The sequence below is a fragment of the Colias eurytheme genome, chromosome 29 (assembly GCF_061535395.1).
Source record: "Colias eurytheme isolate Ceu_HAF_F1 chromosome 29, ilColEury1 Martin Lab GWU primary, whole genome shotgun sequence".
In the NCBI taxonomy this organism is placed as follows: Eukaryota; Metazoa; Arthropoda; class Insecta; order Lepidoptera; family Pieridae; genus Colias; species Colias eurytheme.
Genome location: NC_143008.1, coordinates 6,834,221 through 6,852,216, shown reverse-complemented (window position 1 = coordinate 6,852,216; position 17,996 = coordinate 6,834,221). Strand labels below are relative to the sequence as shown.

Here is a 17,996-nt window from a genome sequence, read left to right as displayed (position 1 = left end):
AAAGTATTTTTGAATGCAGTTCTATTTCTATTGAGGAATTCGGGAAATTTGTGAATACCACTTCAGAGAATATTTTAATAATTGTGAGTATCGACACAGATTAATAACTAGAAACTAGTAACTAGCTAGTAGGTATATCTATATTTAATAATAATAGCATTAATTATATTTTGCTAGACAATCACGGGCTTCGAATTAATTTTATATTGCTGGATTTACCCCAACATTCGGAATTACTTACCCAATGCACCGTTTTTTTTTTTAATTTTGTATTTTTCAATATTTCTAGTATTTTATATGTTGTGTAACTAGGTATAATAAGAGCACATTTTGTCACTTGCAGGCATTATCTATACTAATACATCTATACAAATATTATAAAGAGGAAAGGTTTGATTTTTTGTTTGTTTGTTTGTTTGTATGAATTGAATAGGCTCCGAAACTACTTGGCAGATTTGAAAAATTCTTTCACTGTTGGAAAGCTACATCATTTCTGAGTGACATAGGCTAGGTTTTATCCCGGAAATCCCACGGGAACGGGAACTATGCGGGTTTTTTTTGAAAACGCGGGCGAAGCCGCAGGCGGAAAGCTAGTAATATTATAAAGCTGAGGAGTTTGTTTGTTTGTTTGAACGCGCTAATCTCGGGAACTACTGGTCCTATTTGAAAAATTATTTCGGTGTTAGATAGCCCATTTATCGAGGAAGGCTATAGGCTATATAGACCGGGAGATACTGACACAAAATTTCGAGTCATTTGTAACAGGATGGCGGTTCTACAGGGGTCTTAGTACGCAATGACAAAAAGAAAAACGATGGCGTGAACGCTGGTACCGGCGGCTTAGTCGCGTGGGCGTTAGTCGAACTCGTCGGAAAATAGCGACTATTATTACGAATATTATTACGCTTATAACAGGAGCGGAGCCACGCGGGTGATCCCACGAAGCCCAGCTTACTTACTAAAACCTCCTCTTGAATCACTCCATCAATTTAAAAAACCGTATCAAAATCCATTAAGCAAGATTTAGGGATATAGGGACAGAGAAAGCGACTTTGTTATATACATAGGTACTAATACTTACTACTAGGTACAATTATTACTAGGTATAATTACTAATTAGCTATTATCACTACGTACACTCAAACTCAAACATTTATTTATTCAATTAGACTTCTTAGAGAAGCACTTTTGAAACGTCATTACATATTTTTAACATATTATATTTACTACCGATTCGGAAAGCAGTATCTATGGAGAAGAACCGACAAACTCTATAGTTGCTGTGTAATTGTAGCTCAATGTTAAGTCCTACACTTTTTTTCTTACTAATGATTTTCGTTTTATTTTCGCCAATCGGTTTTATCGATAAATAATAATCAAACGTGGACAAATGCGCGGAAATGCTAGTTATAGCATATAATAACGTTTTCCGGGTTTTGTAGTATTTGTAAATAAAATCTATTTTTATCCGACTTCCATAAAGGAGGAGGTTAACTATTCGGCCGGTATTTTTTATTCCAAAATAGATAACCTTGAAGTACGAGGATGGTTCTTACGTAGAGAAAACGTAAATATGTACCACGAGCGAAGCCGGGGCGGACTGCTAGTTTGTAAATAAAATCTATTTTTATCCGATTTCCAAAAAGGAGGAGATTAACTATTCGGCCGGTATTTTTTATTCCAAAATAGATTACCTATGTAGATAATGTATGTATGATATTTTCGCAATTGCGTATATAACTAGTAGGTAGCTGATATTTTATCTAAAAACGTGGACGAAGTCGCAGTATTATTATTAAACAAAACTACTATGAAATATATTATAATTTATAGATACATAATTATTTATCCATTAATATCCAACCTTAATTACAAATAAATCACTTCATTAATTATTAGATCAATATATAATAAATGGTTGGATTATCTATACTTACTAATATTAAACTGCGCCAAAAGGTTTGCAACAAAATTCCAAACATGATTCAGCACTATGACGTCACTTGTAAGCTGTCTTGTCTGTCTGTCATGTCAGAATTCGAAAGTACAGGTCATTGAGATAATATTACTACGTATGGAGGAGACACCACGAACAAAATCTGTGCGCCATTTTTTTGCTCTAAGTTTTAAAAATTATTATCTAGTTAGGTACTTACCGATGAAAGTTATTCCTTTGCACTTTTCCGTATTATTTGTATTATTTGTGCAATATCGTAACACACACGAAGGCATATTTGATGCGTTTCACTTTAAAACCATTAAAAAAAACCGCTCAACATACGCCATATGGCGTATGTTGAGCGGTTTTTTTTGATAACAGCGGAACATAAGTGATGAAGGCGGTGTCGTCTCCATATTAATATTATCTCAATGGTACAGGTAGAGATTTTTTCCGTAAATTTAACTCAAATTTACGTTAATTGCTCTATTATAATATGTACCACGGGCGAAGCCGCGGCGCGGGCGGACCGCTAGTCTATTCTAATATTATATAGAGGAAAGGTTTGTAGGTAATTATATATGTATGTATAGTTTTCACGCATAAACTACCGGCTCGATTTTGATGAAATTTGGCACAGATAATCTTTAGACCCTGAGAAAGAACATGCATGGGCTACCATTTATGGCGAAATATGTACCACGGGCGAAGCCGGGGCGGACCGCTAGTTAAATATGTTGTATATTGATTGTGAATGCGTAGTTGCTCCTATTTTAGTTCTTACTTAGATTCTACGCCAATTTTAAAACAAATACACCTTTCTTGTATCATAAAAATAATTAATTTATAGTTTATTAGAAACTCAGACCGGCTTGAAACAATATTAGTCGTATTTTTCCTTGTAGCGTCATTGAATACGATTTGTAAAGGTTCTTCATACGACAAGCGGTTATATGGGCTAGCATGGTGGATTATGGCAACTAGATCTAAGGCAAATTACTGCAATAAATGAAAAAGACGTGTGGCACACGGGGACTGCCGCGGTAAAGCTATTGCATAGCATGCCTTCGAGCCACGCCTCCGCGGTGCCCGTCGGAGTGGGGAGCGTGAGGTTTTTTCGTTACGGAATTTCTCGATTCGGTCCCCGCGCTCAAGGCCCGCGATAGAACTTAGAAGCTATGCAATAGGCAATAGCTTAAATAAGGAGCTGATGAAAATGACTTGATTGTGATATTTTGCACTAAATTGCATTCTTAAAAAGAGTGAAGTCCCGTGTCCCTTTGTGGGGTAAGGAGCAGATGCGTACATCTGTTTCTGTGGTTTCACTGATCGATTTTCTTTACAGACAATTAGGTGATCAGCCTACTGTGTCCTTCCAGACCAAGATATTCATTAAAAATAAATCCATCCATACTAATATTATAAATGCGAAAGTAACTCTGTCTGTCTGTCTATTACTCAATCACGCCTGAACTACTGAACCAATTTGCATGAAATTTGGTATAGAGATATTTTGATACCCGAGAAAGGACATAGGATAGGTTTTATCCCGGAAATCCTACGGGAACGGGTTTTTCTCTGAAAACGCGGGCGAAGCCGGGGGCGGAAAGCTAGTATTTTATAAATTTGAAAGTGTGCAAGTTTTTTGCCTTTTTTTAAAGTGGCAACGGAGCGATTTTATGCTTGATTGTATAATTTATGAATAATCTGCGGATTTATATGGATTATAATAATATGATTTTTGTATTGGTCCGGGAGCCAGCAGCAGATTTTATGACCAAGTTCCTCTCAAGCGGTAATTAGTAAAATGCATCAAAGTATAGTATTATGAAGCCTCGTGAACGTCAGCTGGAGCTCGGTTGGGGGGAAGAGCGGTTGTAGCCTCCCGTATCAGCTGACGGTTTTTCCACCAAGATACAGCCAGCTGACATATATATTTATCCACAGTTACATATAAGCTATCATCAGGTAAATTTTTGTTTGAGAGGAAATAACGGAAAATAAATTTTTCTTTAAATTTAACTTTCATGTTCGAGACACCAGCTGACGTATAATACACCATATTGTAACCAGCTGACTATTTTTTTTCGTTGAGATATTGGGTTAGCTACAATTTGACAAATTTTTAGCTGAGAGGAAATGAATGAATGAATGTATTTTTTTTCCTATGTGCGTGGGAGGCTACAACCGCTCACCCCCCCAACCGAGCGCCAGCTGACGTTCACGAGGCTTTATAATACTATACTCTCATGCGTCTGACGAATTATCTCTTGAGAGGAAATAGTTAACCAAATTTGCACCTGGCTCCCTAACCATATCTGAAGAATTGAACATAGTTAGGAGTTCTAAAGATTGAGAATAAGCTAAGAATTAATATATGTATAGTTAAATATAAAAATAGCTCCTATTCAATGTTTTCTGCTGCCCGTATGAAATGTCATTATGAAAAAGTAATTGTGTTTTTTTACTCAAACACGTTTACTGAGCCACAGGCTACCTGTTTAGATAATAAATAAGTCCTAAAGTATCTTTATTATTTACTTTTATAAAACTAATTATACCATATATTATTATGTCGCAGGCAAATTGTATTATTTCGCAGTTTACAAAAGCTCGGCATTTTGTAAAATGCTTGGAATGGGAGCGTTTCATGTAACATTGGAGTACTTTCAATATCAGTTTAAAGTTTTTTGATATCTGTAATAGTTACGATTGACCGCCTCCTTGGTACAGTGGTTGACGCGTGAGCGTAGAACCGAGGGGTCTGGGTTCGATTCCCGGTGGAGATGAAGAAAAAAAAAATGTCTCGGTCTGGCAGGACACAGAAGGCTGATCACCTACTTGTCCCTAAAGAAAATCGATCAGTGAAACAGATGTATGAATAATGCATCTGCCCCTTACCCCACTAGGGGACACGGGACTTCACTACTTACTAATAGTTACGAAATAATCGCCTGTGCACACGTCTAAACGAAATATCTTGTTTGTTTCAAACATCGCAGCCTAATTTTTTTTTCAGCTATACACATAGGCTTCATATTTTCAGCCTGGGTCAACACGGGCGAAGCCGAGAGAACCGGCTAGTAAATAAAACGAATGAATGCTTGAAATATGACTTTATTTTTTTATTAAGACTTATAACTAGTCACATACACGTTTAACAATAAAACATACATGCTATAAAAAAAATAAAAAAATACGTGTGGCACTCGAGGACTGCCGCGGTTAAGCTATTGCATAGCATCGCATCGCTGTGCCGGTTGGAGTTAGGTTTATTCGTTACGGAATTTTTACATTCGGTCGCCGCACTCAAAGTCTGATATAAAAGCTATGCAATAGCTTAATATATGTATCAAATTCGGAATAGTTATTTATTTAAAAATTACATCGAATTCAGCTTTTATTTAACAGCAAACTAACACATATGGCTTTGTATTTTATTGTGTTTGATTTTACACGAGTATATAATATATTTAGAAATTAAAGATTTTAACGTATCTACCTCTATAGTCTATACTAATATTATAAAGCTGAATTTGTTTGTTTGAACGCGATAATCTCGGGAACTACTGGTCCGATTTGAAAAATTCTTTCAGTGTTAGATAGCCCATTTATCGAGGAAGGCTATAAGCTATATAACATCACGCTAAGACCAACAGGAGCGGAGCAATGCGGGTGAAACCGCGGGGAACAGCAAGTAATGAATAAATCGCGTTTAAAATCCGTTAAAATCTTTAATTTCTACATGGCTTTTTCTTTCTAATTCTTCTTTTTCATTATCTAATCAAGATGATCTATTTCCACCGCTTATAGTCATCATCTGGCCACACGGTGTCCACGATCCAATCTATATACGGCGCTACTTTAGTATACGTCGCTGGGACTCCCTTCCCACAAGTGGGGCCAAAGGAGACCACGGCTACAACTACGTACGTACAGTTGAGATTCTTGGCTTTTGCCATTAATGGACCACCGCTGTCACCCTGTAAGCCATTATTAACACTTATTAATCTAGAAGACGTCCAATATACTAATATTATAATAAATCTATATAAGTAAGTATATAAAACTCAAAGGTGACTGATATAGTGATCTATCAACGCACAGCCCAAACCACTGGACGTATCGGGCTGAAATTTGGCATGCAGGTAGATGTTAGGACGTAGGCATCCGCTAAGAAAGGATTTCCCGAAATTCTTGCGGGAACGGGGAAAAATGAGGATGCACGTACAAAGTCGTGGGCGGAAGCTAGTAAATAAATAAAGCTGAAGAGTTTGTTTGTTTGAACATGCTAATCTCAGGAACTAGGTACTGGTCCGATTTGAAAAATTATTTATTATTTTGATGTGTTCGTTATTGCCAGGAGAAGGCAATAAAGAAATGAAAGAAAATCAAATTCTTATGAAAGAAAATCTTGAGTAAGCGGCAAAATACGAAAATATTACTGCCATGTAAACTTCACGGGTTTGGCAATTTGCGCGAAGACAGGACAACGTCGAGTCAGCTAACTCAGGTCTTGCTCAGGTCAGTACAGTGCCAAAAAACTTAACTGACCCGGTGACGGTGTCACTGATGTCGATTTTAGTACCGCTAAATAGTATTTCCCCGGATGCAAGGGTAAAAATAATGTCATTGCCAATGGTGTAAATTAACATTAATAAGTAACTTTTTATTTATACAAAATATACCGTATGTCTGTGAAAATGTGACATTTCAAAAAGGCAGCACGTAGTTCCAGTTTTTGCCACCGGGTCAGTTAAGTTTGTGGCACTGTAATTATTTTTGTGGATGAATATTTGTCAATATAGTTGTCATTGTTTCCTGTCCGGACATGCTTAGCTGTTGCATAGGCGCACCCTACCGCCTTGTAGCTGGCGACAAGTCCACGGACAAATCTGCGTGTGTATGTATCGGTGTGCGCGGCTCGCGGCTCGGCACGGCGTACGTGTGTGTGCGTCCGCGGATTTGTCGGTGAACTTGTCAGTCATTCGCCATAATGCGTCACTAATTTTAATAATTCCATGAAGGTTTCGTATTTCATTCTTAAGTAATTAAAAAAATCATATATATAAGGTGGTTCACAGGACTGAATGCATTGCAGCAATTTCATATGTGTATAATATTTTTTTCGTTGTTTCAGCCATTCCTTTGCCCACACGCGCTTTTTATTTTTGTTCTGCGTAAAAAGTATTGCACCGACTACTAGAGCCACTTTTTTGAGTTTTGAAAGCATCGGTACCTTGGTAGGGTAGATACGTGCAAGCAGAGGCGGCTCGTGACAAAATTTTATGGGTGTTCACTTGAAATAAAACACTGAAAATACATGGTGTAAAGCAGTACATTTATCAAAAAAATTACTTATAAAGGAAATACCTACATACGTCTTTCTTTTTGGTGTGCAAAAATATCTATTTAAAGCGACAAGACATTCGTAAATATCTGTTGTTGCTTTCATCACAACCACACAACCACGGTTTTTTTTACATATTGTTCAGATTTAAACACACGCACAACGTATATGTTTTCGTTTTTGTCGTACATTTTTGCGTAAGATCAAGTTCAGGCCGTGGCGGTCCCTTAGCTTTACATTCAAGCCGAATTTGTAACGTTTTATCACACTTTTTAATGAACGCCACATTATAATTATTGTTCATTTTAACACTCACAAGTAATACTGATAAGTACAGGCTATTTCAACACGTATTTTATAATTTTAATTAGAAAATTGCATGAATCGCGCGCGTGCATTGAAGTTGACTCGAGAGTCGAGTGTTTGTTTATATTATAGACGTAGCAACTGGCAACGTCGCAATCGCTGTCCTGCCGGGCGGTAAAAACGAACCGGCAACGTTTGCGGGTGCGGCGCACCGAATTTTGCTACTTTTCCATAGAAAATCTTTTGTTTCACGCGCAGGGCTCTGGCAAAACCCTCTCTTTCACTCCTATTGGATTTCGTGTTAGGAAATGTACTAAATCTTTTTTCATTGGAGCGCAATCGTGAGCGCACCGCTTCGCGCGTTACATAATACAGTAGGTATTATACAGGTGTATGGGATGATGGAATGATGGATATATTCATTGGTATTAACAGTAGTTTTAAAGATTACGATTGATTTTAAATAGTAATAATTAATGTTAATAATTAAATTAAGGAGTATGATTTTATTATAATTATTTATGGGAGTTCACTGCACCAGCGCTCCTTAGGGCGAGCCGCCTCTGCGTGCAAGGCTCACCAAAGTTCACAGTCGACTGGACTACAACTCGGCGCTCGTGTAGTGTGTGGGCGATGACGGATTTGTCCACGGATTGGTACGGCTCGGGGCTCGGCTCGCGGTGCGTGTAGTGAATGCCGGGCTTTAATGCCGCGTTCCTTTGAATCGTGGCGTATTCGTACGAATCGTGCCTAGGGGCTCTGACGTTGTTTATACGACGTTTGACACAACTGCCTTCACTTTGTTAATAGTCGTTGACTTGCGGTGATTTGTTATCAACTGTCTACATCAATTAGGCAGTTGTATAGAATCGCAGTACATTTTTATTACATTAAAACTAATATTGAACCCGGCCTCCCGTGTACATTTCTAAAAAAAATATAAAATAGTCACCTTGCAAGTATCCGTGTACGTATTTTGGACGTCCGATCCGTCACGTGGAGTGTTACCCATGATGCCTTGCCCGCAGACCATAGTCGCTTCGTTCCATTTGAAGTGCTTCTTCTTGAACTGATCTATGCATATTCTGTTCGGCACTATTTTTATCTGTGTCTGTGGAATAGAGAAAGAAAGAAAACTGAATCCACTGCGGGTAACGCAACGTGTGTTCGCGGTTCTACAGAATAACGTCTATGGATAAAACTGAAAAATTAAGATTAATTTATCGATATTATACGTATTTTTCCAGGATAAAAAGTATCCTATTTAATGCCCAGGATAATAAGGTATAATTATACCTAGTTTCATCGAAATCGAACCGTTAATTTTCACGTGATGTCAGCATATACAGACAGACAGACAAACAATTTTTTAATCACATATTTGGGTTTGGTATCGATCCAGTAACACCCCCTGCTATTTATTTTTTCAATATTTTCAATGTACAGAATTGATTCTTCTACAGATTTATTATACATAGTATATGTAATAGATTATTTTGCTGTTTTTTGACGATTCAAAAGTGCTTCTAAACGAAGTCTATCTAGTTACTGAAATAAATATTTGAATTTGAGTTTGTGATAAAAATATTGTAAGGTACAACAATATACGTAAAAAAAAGCTATTAATTGATTTCATTTAGATACCTTCAAGAGTGTGTCTGAGGTGTTTCCCGCCTGCGCGGTCTGGCCCCACCCGGCTACAATGCGTGGAGTGTCTAGCTCAATGTCTGGCAGCGGCAGACAGGCTGGACGAATGAACTCGGAGAAAACTACTCTGCAGGGTTTCATGAAAACACAAAGGTAAATTCAAATATGCGCAATGACATGTACTATACTTAATACATAGCTAGGTAATTATGATAAATTTCTAGTTTAATTTAATATTCAAGCATTTTAATTATTGAACATAAAATCATCCAAAAATGTTACTATTATAGCTTTATTTATTAAAGTACTTTTGTAGCTATTGTTAAAAAAAATGATTTTTATTTTAACTAAACTTGAAAATGAAATAACATTTCTTTTTTTACTAATTTGTGTAAGTTTTGGGTAAAATTGGCATATAAATTATAAAATTAGTAGGTACTAGGTAGTAAACTAGCAAGAACTTGCTTACCAGACCCTTACCTTCTATCCAACTCGACAAGCCCGATGTCATTGGTCTGATTGGCGAGAGAGTACAGACTATGGGGATACCACTTAATTATGTTGTACAGAATACCATCTCGAACGTCTGTCTTTTTAATTGTCCCAAGTAGTGCGTATTTTATGAGTTTACTAGAATAAAAAGAAAATTTTTCATTGTCATTTAGCGACAATCACCACTTTACACGTTAACTATACCAGTTATGTCCAAATAGTCAATTTATTTGTTTTATTTATTTTGACGTGACAACGTCTTATAATTCGATAGAGCCGGCTGCACGCACGAAAAAACATGACTCATGCGGCGTTACCTCGCACTGAGGCGATCCATGTAAGGCTTGAAGTGCGAGCGAGAGCGCGGAACGAGCGACAAAGAAGCACAATCGGACGTTGTCACGTTCAACTATCGTCAGTAAACCGACTTTACAGACAACCAATTTTTTTTAATTATAAAAATTCAACATGACTTACTAACTAGCGTGCAACTGCCTATATGTATAGCTCATGTGTTATTCAGATAACCTTTATTCCTGTAAAGTTATATCCAAATCAACATAAAACAACAGACATGAGTAGAATCATCCATTCATACTTACGAACTTTCGCTTTTATAATAATACTAGCTTTCCACCCGCGGCTTCGCCCGCGCAGTCAAAGAAAAACCCGTATAGTTCTCGTTCCCGTGGGATTTCCGGGATAAAACCTATCCTATGTCCCGGGGTAAAAAGTAGGTAGCCTATGTCCTTTCTCGGGTATCAAAATATCCCTATACCAAATTTCATGCAAATTGGTTCAGTAGTTAAGGCGTGATTGAGTAACAGACAGACAGACAGAGTTACTTTCGCATTTATAATATTAGTATGGATGAAATGCATTATTATGTAAATTGTAAGTTAATAAAAGAATGTGCGTAACGAGCGTGTCACTTCTCTGGCAAGATTCAAATATTCCAAAATCGTCGCCTTACTCCATGACGTGCTGTATTGTCATGTCGTGACCTTGAAGTTTTACTCTCAACGCGCCTTCAAAAGCTTTTAAATACATCGCAAGTTATTATAAAACTTGTAAAAAGGAAAACAAAAAAATGTTGTGTGGTTTTATGAAACCACGGTAAAAGTGAAACAGGCACAAAATTATCGTATTTGTACGGACGGTTCGACCGTCACGCGACATGCGCTACACAGACCAAAAAATTTGAGACGATGTAATAAAAGTTTCACTTTAAAAACTTACTGAAATGGTTCTTGTAGTACGTGAGCAGCTGTCAAAATGAACTTATCACTGATGAGAGACCCTGCGCCGATCCAAATGATATCGTTTGTGTCGTTTTCAGTCATTGAGTGACAGCCTAGCGATGCCTGTAAGTACAATTTGTAAGTGAAAAACTTTTTAAACAAAAAAAAAATAGTCCTGCGTATTTCGTCGTTCCACGGTTACGCTTGACTAATAGTGAAAATATAATAAAACCAGTACAAGTATCATAATGGTTATAGGCTACATCGCTAAACTAATGTACTTAGAAAAATTTTCTTCGTCTCTACCGGGAATCGAACCCAGGACTGTACCAAAGAGGCAGTCATATAAAAATAAGCGGTTGTAAAAGTCTTACCATATGTGGAAACTCTCTTGCTACAGCATCCGTACCAGCAATGATACGATACCCATCTCCTGCGTCTGGGCAAGTACTGACGCGCTCGTACTCGTCTGGGTTGTCCTTGGCCGACACACACTTGTCCGTGTAGCGCTGGTTCTCGAGGCATTCTGCAAAGCATTTTATCAATGAAGACAATCTTATATATAAAATTCTCGTGTCACAATGTTAGTCTGCATACTCCTCCGAAACGGGTGGACCGATTCTCATGAAATTTTCTGTGCATATCGGGTAAGTCTGAGAATCGGCCAACATCTATTTTTCATATGTACCACGGGCGAAGCCGGGGCGGACCGCTAGTGTATATATATATATCTATTTCATAGATACACTACAAGAAAAATCATATACAAAATACACTTTGACATATTTTATAAAATTACTAAGGACTAGCTGCGCAGTGCGCTCCGCGGTTTCACCCGCGTAGCTCCGCTCCTCTTCGCGTGATGATATATAGCCTATAGCCTTCCTCGATGAATGGGCTATCTAACACCGAAATAATTATTCAAATCGGCCCAGTAGTTCCTGAGATTAGCGCGTTCAAACAAACAGACAAATTTTTCAGCTTTATAATATTAGTATAGATTTACCAACTTTTCTACAAGCAGAAAAATCGTATAAAAATCATATACACAAACAAATACACTTTAACATTTACAAAATTAGTAATGATTATTAGGCCATTTGATTATAAAACCAGCCGTTCCAGAGATTATAAGGACAAACAAACATCGTATAAAATGCTTTTTGATATATTATTATTGGTAGTAGTCTCTATACTAAGAATAACTCATGTACTCTGTACTATAGTGTACTCAAATTCAAATTATATTTATTTGTAAGAATGTAGTTACCAATTATAGATGTTATGATTACAATTGTGATTACAATATTATAATATGTGGCTTATACATTCTTTTCATTGATTGGGTGTGCGAGTATTACAACAAATAATTAATCTGTTTACCTAACTTAGGGCTGATTTTTCAATCCTTGGTTAAAACTTATTCGTCGAATAATGTATAAAACTACCATTTTAAAAACCTATTCTAATTGCCCGTAGGTATTTGACAGTTTACGTGACAATTTAATATTATCGTGTAATAGGTTTATTGGACGGATAAGTTTTAAGCATTGAAAAATCGGCCCTAAATGTACACAAAACTAGATTTCCACCCGCGGCTTAGCCCGCGTTTCCAAAGAAAACCCCGCATAGTTTCCGATCCTGTGGGATTTCTGGGATAAAAAGTAGCCTATGTTTTAATCTGGGTCCTCAGTTACCTACATACCAAATTTCATTGTAATTACTTTAACATGAAATAATAACAAACATCCATCCACTTTCGCATTTATAATATTAAGTAGGATTAATTAATCACTCTATGCTATACAGGGTGTCCCACTGTTAGTATACTAGTCTCAAAGGAGGTTATAGTTTTGCATACGCTGAGTACGTAAAAAATACACCCATAACAAGCAACCCGCCCAACTTTGCCATCCGCACGTGAGCTTTCTTTTAAGATTATGTTTTCATTGATAAAATGCTCACATTAGCCATGCGGTATATGCCGGCTACGCGAAGTTAGAGAAGAAAACATGAATTTTAACCCTCTATATCATGATGTAGACTGTAAGCAACATACCGTCCGATCTATCACTACATCCATCCAATTCGTTTTCTGACAATACATCGCACTGTATACTGTAGTCTACAAACAGAAGTAACGAACAAGTTTAAAAACTAATCACTAGATGGCGTTACTTGTCACCAATTGAAGTTTTTTTACAAAGTCGTTAGTGGTTTGAACAAGTGCGCGCGTGCTCCGAATTGAAAATTATTTAAATATAGTTATTTCGAGTTTTAAGGCTTTATTTTCAATAACATGAACAGGTAAGTGTTTGAATATTTAATATTTGACGTTATCAATAACATTTATTTTCATTATATTGATCTTTTTTTTGAATTTGTGTTTGTTGCCCGTAAGCTACATTGACGGATAGGGGTATTATTTTGTGTGTGTATAGATTATATCATGATCACTCGATATCATGTTTCAGGGCAGCTCGTAAGCGTCCTCATCGAGTCCTTTTAGAAGAGGATATTACCTCGATGCTGCAGGATGATGATGACAGTGAGGACGGTTTGGATTTCGACGATGACAGCCTCGCCGACCCAGATTTTTCCCCCGAATTAGAAACTTTTGAAGACAATACTTCCACCTTAGATATCGACGTTGATTCTATAATAGAAACCTTAGAAAGTAACCACGAAAGCTCAGTTCAATCACCTCCAAGCGCTGAAACTGCATCACACGGTCCTCTTCCTTCATCAGCTCAAAGCAATCAATCAAATAAAACTGCAACGAAACCTACTAAATTGAATTTACGCTGGAAGAAGAAGAGCCTACAGGTAAATTCTGAGCAGCTTAGATTCAAGGGTAACATGAACTTAGGCACTGAACTTTTAGAACTAGAAACCCCTATCCTGTTTTTCTTGCAACCAGAAAAGATACTATTGAAAAAACCCAGAGGACATTCAGAAGAATATGTAGCTGACGTCAATGGCACCGACATTTCTAATGTGGCATGGAAAGAAAACAAAATTGTCACTCTGGTTTCTACTTTTGCTGGAATACAGCCTGAAACTGATGTTCGCAGATGGGACAAACAGAACTCTAGTTACGTGAGCATAAAACGTCCGAACGTTGTAGGAGAGTACAATCGCCACATGGGTGGTGTTGACCTCATTGACAGCATCATGGCGATATACAAGATACAGTTGCGTAGCAAACGATGGCAAATTCGTTTATTTTATCATTACTTGGATCTCACAATGGCAAACGCATGGTTGCTTTATAAAAGAGTCCGTAAAGACAACGGCCTTTCGTGTCGTTTATCATCAGCAGATTTTCGTCTAGATGTTGCAGTTACTCTTTGTAAATTGGGTACCTACAAAGCCTAGTATGTCTAGTCGCCGTTCGCTGGAAAACGAGATACAAGCCAAAAAACATAAAGGACCTGCACAACATGCACCTCCTATGGCAGTACGGCAAGACCAGATTGGGCACTGGCCCCAATGGTCTGACAAAAAAATTAGGTGCAAGTTTCCAAAGTGTACTGGATTTACTCACAATACATGCGAAAAATGCGGGGTTGCTCTATGCTATAGGTACCAAAACCAAGAACTGCTTCAGGAACTTCCATCTCTCATAACTTCCTTTTATATGTATAGTTTTTAAGATTACAACTCAGTGTTGCCCCTAGGCAACGCTCCCTATTTTTCAATTTTTTTCGGAAAATAATTACAATAAATAAAAACTATGAAACACGTGTATTTTTATTTTGGTTTAATTACCCAATAACAACTAAAAAAATAAAAAACATGTTATTGAGTTATAGAGGGTTAAGGAAAAGATTCGCAAAAAAATTTTGACGTAATTTTTTTGTTTAAGTATTTTTTACGAGATCAGTGTATCCAAAACTACAAGTCCCTTCGCGCTTAGTATACCGATAGTGGGACACCCTGTATAGTACACTAGTAACTTACTTCTCCAAGCAACATGACTATCCTGTTTTCCCCGTAAGTAAACACGCTGTAAGGGGGGGCACCCCCTCGGCTCCTCCCGTACTGGTGGGGAGGGAGTGTTTCGGCAGCACACTATGGGCTCTCTACCATCGTATCGACATATCTGTGAAGGGGGCATTTGTGTTGTGTCTATACGTCGATAATTATAATAATAGGTGCGTGCTGTTTCACGCGCGTAAATGAGTTTTTCCTTACCTTATATTCTGTGAGAATATCACTATAAAAATTATATCAGTTATCTGTCAGCAGCGGAACTAAATTTCATAAAAAGCACACGTGATTTATTTTCGCATTTTAGTAAATAGATAAAGTAGGTATGGGATTTATCTAAGACTAGCTGTGCCCCGCGGTTTTACCCACATTGCTCAGTTCCTGTTTGTTTTAGCGTGATGATAATATAGCCTTCGATAAATGGGCGCAAAACACTAACACTGAAAGAATTTTTCAAATTGCGTTCAAACAAACAAACTCTTAAGCTTTATAATAAGTATACATCGCATAGTAGAAATACTTTTTATACTATTTAGTATTTACCATGTCTTTAGAGCGCTTGATACCTTCCACGGAACTTAAGAAGAGGTCCCGAAAAGTGCCCGTTCTATGCATGACAAAGTTATTAGGGCAACATGCTATTAACTGCTTTTGTTCATAGAAGCACGACTGAAAGAAACAAAACACTATTAGAAATAAATAAAGAAAAGCGTATGTGCCGAGCAAACATATAGTCTACACTAAATTACTATTTACACTAAATTTTTAAATAAACTTAACTACAATTAATATTTATTTTAGTTCATGCAATCCACAATCAGTAAAAAAGTTTAAAATTTCACTGACGTATTTAAACAACGAGACTCACAAAGTCACAATCACTCACAATCGACTATTTAAAGGCCAATAATTTCCGAGGGCGTTGTGAAAAACATTCAGTGAAATTAGCACCTTATTTCGTGTCAGTAATGTTCAAAGTCGTATAGCATAATAGAAAAACTATGCTTAATTCATGCGTGGGTAGAGTTTTATTACGGACAATATTTAAGCGTGATTGTGAGTCTTGTTGTTTATTGTGAGTCATTTCAACTGTACATATTTCACTCCCTCCCGAGATTATTTTTTAGCCAAAAAAGTAGTTTATCCTTTCTCAACGGGCTACAATGACGTTATAAAGCAGTATTATTTCTAAAATTTATACCTCAAGCTTGTAACAAATGATAATTGTTGAAGTCGGTTGAAAAATGTAAAAGTTGAAATATGTATATTAATCTAAAAAATTAAATATGTATACGTATATAATATATTTATTATAAATGCTTAAATAAATACCGGTGCATTAATTTCATCTTGGTAAATAAGTTGTCGGGCGTAGGGACACTCGTTCACACTCTTACATGTGCCGATACTATTGTCGACGTCACACACCTGGCCCTCTAAAAATAAAAACTCTAATTCAAATCATAAACTCACAATTCTACAGTCTAAACTTTAAACACTTAACTCACAACCCTAAACTCTAATCTACGGTTCAATGTAAAAAAATTGGAAGTATTATTATTAAGTACTAGCTGTGCTTTGCGGTTTCACTCGCGTGGCTCCGCTCCTGTTAACCTTAGCGTAATGATATATAGTCTATAGCCTTCCTGGATAAATGGGCTATCTAACACCGAAAGAATTTTTCAAATTGGACCAAGTAGTTCCCGAGATTAGCGCGATCAAACAAACCATTTGATAACAAACAAACTCTTCAGCAATTATAATATAAGTATAGATTTGGAAAATGCAAACCTTTAACGCTCATCCAAATGTTTTGAATGATCAACTCACAACTGACTTTCAATAATTAATTAATCGAAAAGCATATTTCGTTTGAAGTTACAAAAAATAAACGGGGCGGTTTACGATACTGAAAATTTACAATATAAATAGGCTTCCTAAGGGTATAATCTATACTAATCTATATATATTATAAAGAGATGAATATATATATAATATATATATTATGAAGAGTTTGTTTGTTTGTTTGTTTGAACGCGCTAATCTCGGGAACTACTGGTCCGATTTGAAAAAAACTTTCAGTATTAGATAAACCATTTATCGAGGAAGTTTATAGGCTACATATCATCGGCCCAAAAACAACAACCCCCAAATAGGAACGCGGCATTATCAGGCAGAATACCCCAGGAGGATAAAAGGCCGGCAAAGCACCTGCAACACTTCTAGTGTTACAACTTACAAGTGTTTATGGGCGGTGGTGACCACTTAACATCAGGTGGCCCACCTGCCCCTTTGCTTGCTCTGACATAAAAAAAACGCTACGACTTGTATACGTAGTATATTATTATTAGTCTGTGCTACGACCAACAGTAGTGGAGCCAAGCGGGTGAAACCGCGAGGCGCAGCTAGTCCAGAGATAATTACCATATTTTTTATCTTGAGGTCAACTCTTATTACTACGTTAATACATATTATTGGAACGTGGTTTTTACGCTTTATAAGATTTATCCAATGAGGAAAACACTATACTTACTTTTATAATAATACTGTGCACGCACACACGCACACAGCAACAGAATCAAGTATTTTAACATAGTCACACATGCACGTCCGTGCAGAAACACTAAAACAAGTTGACTGAGATTTAAACAGAGGTCAGGGCTGCCAGCTACAGATTGATTTTTCCCTAATAGTTCCCTAGTTTAATTGAGGTAAGGGCAGTTTAATGCGATAAATAGTTTTTGAAGTGAAACTTCTTTAGGGGCGTTGAGAGTAAAATTTCAAGGTCGCGTCATGGCAATACCGACACGTCATGGAGTAAGGCGACGATTTTGGTAACTTTGAATCTTGCCAAAGAAGTTTCAGTTCTGACACGTGCGCTTGGCACATACGCTATTTTTTAACTTAATTCATGTGAAATTATCACAGGAAATTATGCTTCTTTGTAAGATTTATATGCCTATTTGGAATTTTGGAGGTAGTTAGGACGCTGCGCTAGAAAGTGGTTCAGATTTTTTTTAACGAGGTG

General features: G+C 37.0%; 1 protein-coding gene across 1 annotated transcript; it reads right to left on the bottom strand.

Moving 5' to 3' along the window:
- Window positions 1-5,040: 5,040 nt before the first annotated feature.
- Window positions 5,041-17,602, bottom strand: LOC149896355 (venom protease-like). The gene is made up of 10 exons (XM_090118203.1): window positions 17,502-17,602; window positions 16,301-16,404; window positions 15,512-15,637; window positions 14,939-15,080; window positions 11,350-11,501; window positions 10,974-11,098; window positions 9,723-9,872; window positions 9,240-9,369; window positions 8,548-8,706; window positions 5,041-5,922 (listed from the first exon to the last, which is right to left on the bottom strand). Exons 1-10 carry the CDS (start codon window positions 17,560-17,562, stop codon window positions 5,734-5,736), a joined length of 1,338 nt encoding a protein of 445 aa, XP_089974329.1. The 5' UTR covers window positions 17,563-17,602; the 3' UTR covers window positions 5,041-5,733.
- Between the last annotated feature and the right edge of the window lie 394 nt (window positions 17,603-17,996).